This window comes from Orycteropus afer, unplaced genomic scaffold (genome assembly GCF_000298275.1).
Source record: "Orycteropus afer afer isolate SDZICR_OR568_19922 unplaced genomic scaffold, OryAfe1.0 scaffold00352, whole genome shotgun sequence".
NCBI lineage: Eukaryota > Metazoa > Chordata > Mammalia > Tubulidentata > Orycteropodidae > Orycteropus > Orycteropus afer.
In genome coordinates this window covers 335803-339118 of record NW_006921939.1, presented here as the reverse complement: position 1 = coordinate 339118, position 3316 = coordinate 335803, and the positions used below count along the sequence as shown (strand labels likewise).

At 44.0% G+C, this 3316-nt stretch overlaps 1 protein-coding gene across 1 annotated transcript in view; it reads left to right on the top strand.

Moving 5' to 3' along the window:
* GUCY2F (guanylate cyclase 2F, retinal) overlaps positions 1-3316 on the top strand; it is a 170580-nt gene that overhangs the window by 109803 nt on the left and 57461 nt on the right. The window contains exon 10 of the mRNA XM_007952598.1: positions 1697-1846. Coding sequence (XP_007950789.1) covers positions 1697-1846 — 150 coding nt within the window. The remainder of the gene's footprint in view (positions 1-1696; positions 1847-3316) is intronic.

Sequence of the window (3316 nt, the reverse complement as noted above, 5' to 3'; positions counted from 1 at the left end):
AGGATGAAAAATTCGCCATTATATTTCCCCTCACTCCTCTACCCTCAGCAGACACTCTTCTCCAACCTCTCCATCTGGATGTCAACCTTCTGTTTACTCCAACTCTCCCTCTTTCATCCAATACACTGACCCTATCCCCAGCCCTGTCATTTTCTTCTTTGTGGTAGTCTTCAATGTACCAGTGGACTCCGTTCAGGTCTGCTTCCCGAGATGCTGCTCTCCCACCCTCACTCAGCCCCCTTTCACCTCGCTGGCTCTCACTACAAGAGCTTTCTAGCTGGTCTCCCTGACTCCAGCCTCCCTCCTGCAATCCGGCTCGTGCAAGTTGCCAGATTAATCTTCCTGAGCACTGCTTTCATCAAATCTCTTTCCAGCTCCAGCACCCCTACTGCCTTTTGTATTCAATCCAAATGCCTTCATTTGGCTCTCAGGGCCTCTCACCTTCTGCCCTCATTCTTCCAGCCACCCTCCCTCCCCCACTTCTTCAATCCCATTTCTCCTTTCTCATTATTCCTTAACAGAGCCCCTCTTTTCAGCCAAGCTAATCTGTTGACTACCCCCTCCCGCCCGCAATTTGCATTTCTGCCTCTTGTTCTTTTGCACGTACTGTTCTTTCTCCCTGCAAAGTCCTTTCCCCCTCAACTCCAAGAAGCTTCATCCTTGACCTTCTTAACAAGCTCCATTAAGAATTAACTTTTCCAGGAAGCCTTCCTGGATTAATTTGATCAGATCCACAATTTTGGTTTGAGCCTAATGAAGTTGCCGTTATTCACCCATTTTAGACGTACAGAAATGGCGGCAATTTTGTATGGTTCAAGCTTTGATTTTTATATTGTTAATGTGTATGTCTTTGTCAGTTGTTTAAGATGCCCTCCTGAAGCATTTCTGCCTCTTTGACTGCCATAAACTCTCTGGAAGCAGAGTCAACGAGGCCTGAAATGCAGCAGAGCATACAGTGGGTGCTGTTTTGTTTTTAATGGGTTCATTTCCTTGTACTATGCAGTGGGCTTCGTCACTAACTCTCTTGTATTGAAGTTAGGGGTATACATGACCGTCTTGCCACTGGTCTGTGAACTCTTCAAGGGCAAAGGTGAGGTGTGATTCATCTTTGATACTACCCCTGCACCTAGCACGGTGCCCGGCGAAGAGTAAATCCTCAATAAATATTTAGAGAACAGAGTCAAAGGAATTGCTGCACCTTTTTGCCCTGCAAGGAATAGAGGGGGCATGGGGATCCTCTAATCTTCTTAGAAAAGACCTGGAGAAAAACTTGTGAATCCCTGAGACTTGGCACAATCTAATTACCAGACAAATATAGATCTCAGCAAACATAAGTTCCATGGCAACCAGTCTGGCAGTGCACTCGCCTCTCCCTGGCAGCCTGCCAACTGTTACCTGCAGGTTCAAGAGAGCCAGAAAGCAAGCACCAGATAATTTCTCTACTTTGAGCTCTGCCACCCTGCCCCACACCTTTGCTGACTCTACCTGTATGTTCCTGCTGTGGAGAGAGTAGTACTCTTTCTCTGTGTGTTAATTCCTTAAATTCGTAGAATCAAAGCCCATTGGACACAAGCATGCCAGTCTGTCTAATAAAATAGAAAGCAGTCAATGAAACAGCACCCTCAGAGCCCTTGAGGACATTGCAGATGTGGTAAGTTAATCCTGCCTTACTCATGACACAATGCTTTCTTTTCAGAGTTGCTGTGGACGGCCCCCGAACTGTTGAGAACCCTGAGGGGCAGCAAGTTGGGTTCTTTTGCAGGAGATGTGTATAGCTTTGCCATCATCATGCAAGAAGTGATGATGCGGAGCACCCCATTCTGCATGATGGATTTGCCTGCCGAAGGTAAGCAGGAAGTGCGAAAAGGGCACCAGGGGCCCACCATGACCAAGATCGTTAAGCCAAACTAGGCTAGGGTAATTTTAGAGAAGAGTGAGCATGGTTATGTTTGGGCTATCAACTTGCTAGTCTTCAAGCAGCCCATGTTTTGGGTAGGTGGGACTTTGGAGCCTGATTACAACTAAGAAGTTTTCATAACTTTACCCCCTGTATGTTTGTTAGTTGCTGTTCAGTTGGCTCCAACTCATAGTGACCCTATATGAAACACTGCCCAGTCATGTGCCATCCTAACAGTCATGGGTATACTTGAGCCCATGATTGCAGCCACTGTCAATCCTTCTCCTTGAGAGTCTTTCCCTTTTAAGCTGACCTGCTACTTTCTCCAGGGAATGGTCCCTTCTGATAATATGGCTAAAGTACTAGAGACAAAGTCTGGACATTCTCATTTCTAAGGAGCACTCTGGCTGTACTTCCAAGACAGATTTGTTTACTCTTCCTGGCAGCCCATGGTATTTTCAATATTCTTCACCAATAACACAATTCAAATGCATCAGTTCTTCTTCTGTCTTCCTTATTCATTGTCCAGCTTTCACATGCATATGAGGCTATTGAAAATACCATGGCTTGGGTCAGGCACAACTTCTTGGTCTCCAAACAGACATCATCGCAGAAGTCTTTTGCAGCAGATTTGCCCAGTGAAATATGTTGTTTGATTTCTTGACTGGTGCTCCCATGGGTGTTGATTGTGGAGCCAAGTAACATGAAGTCCTTGGCAACTTCAGTCTTTTCTCCGTTTATTGTGCTGTTCCTTATTGGTCCAATTGTGAGGATTTTAGTTTTCTTTATGTTAAAGTCTTTAATCTTCATCAGTAAGTACTCAAGTCTTCTTCACTTTCAGCAAGTGAAGTGGTGTCATCTGCATATCTCTAGTTGTTAATGAATCTTCCTCCAATCTTGATGCTGTGTTCTTTTCCATAGAATCCAGCTTCTCAAATTATCTGCCCGGCATGCAGATTGAATAAGTATGGCAAAAGGATACAAGCTTGATGCACACCTTTCCTGATTTCAAACCATGATGTATCCCCTTGTATTCAAATGACTGCCTCTTGGTCATTGTACAGGTTCCTTATGAGCACAATTAAGTGTTTTGGAATTCTCATTCTTCACAATGGTATCCATAATTTGTTTTGATCCACACAGTTAAATGAATGCCTTTGCATACTCCATAATCTTTCTGGTATTGTTTGCTTTCAGCCATGATCCCTCTGACACCAGCAATGATAACCCTCATACCACATCCTCTTCTGAATCTGGCTAAAATTTCTGGCAGTTCCATCTATGTACTACTGCAACTATTTTTTAATTATTTTCAGCAAAACTTTTCCGTGTGATATTAGTGATATTGTTCAATAATTTCCACATTCTGCTGGACCACCTTTCTTTAGAATGGACACAAATATGGATCTCTTCTAGTCA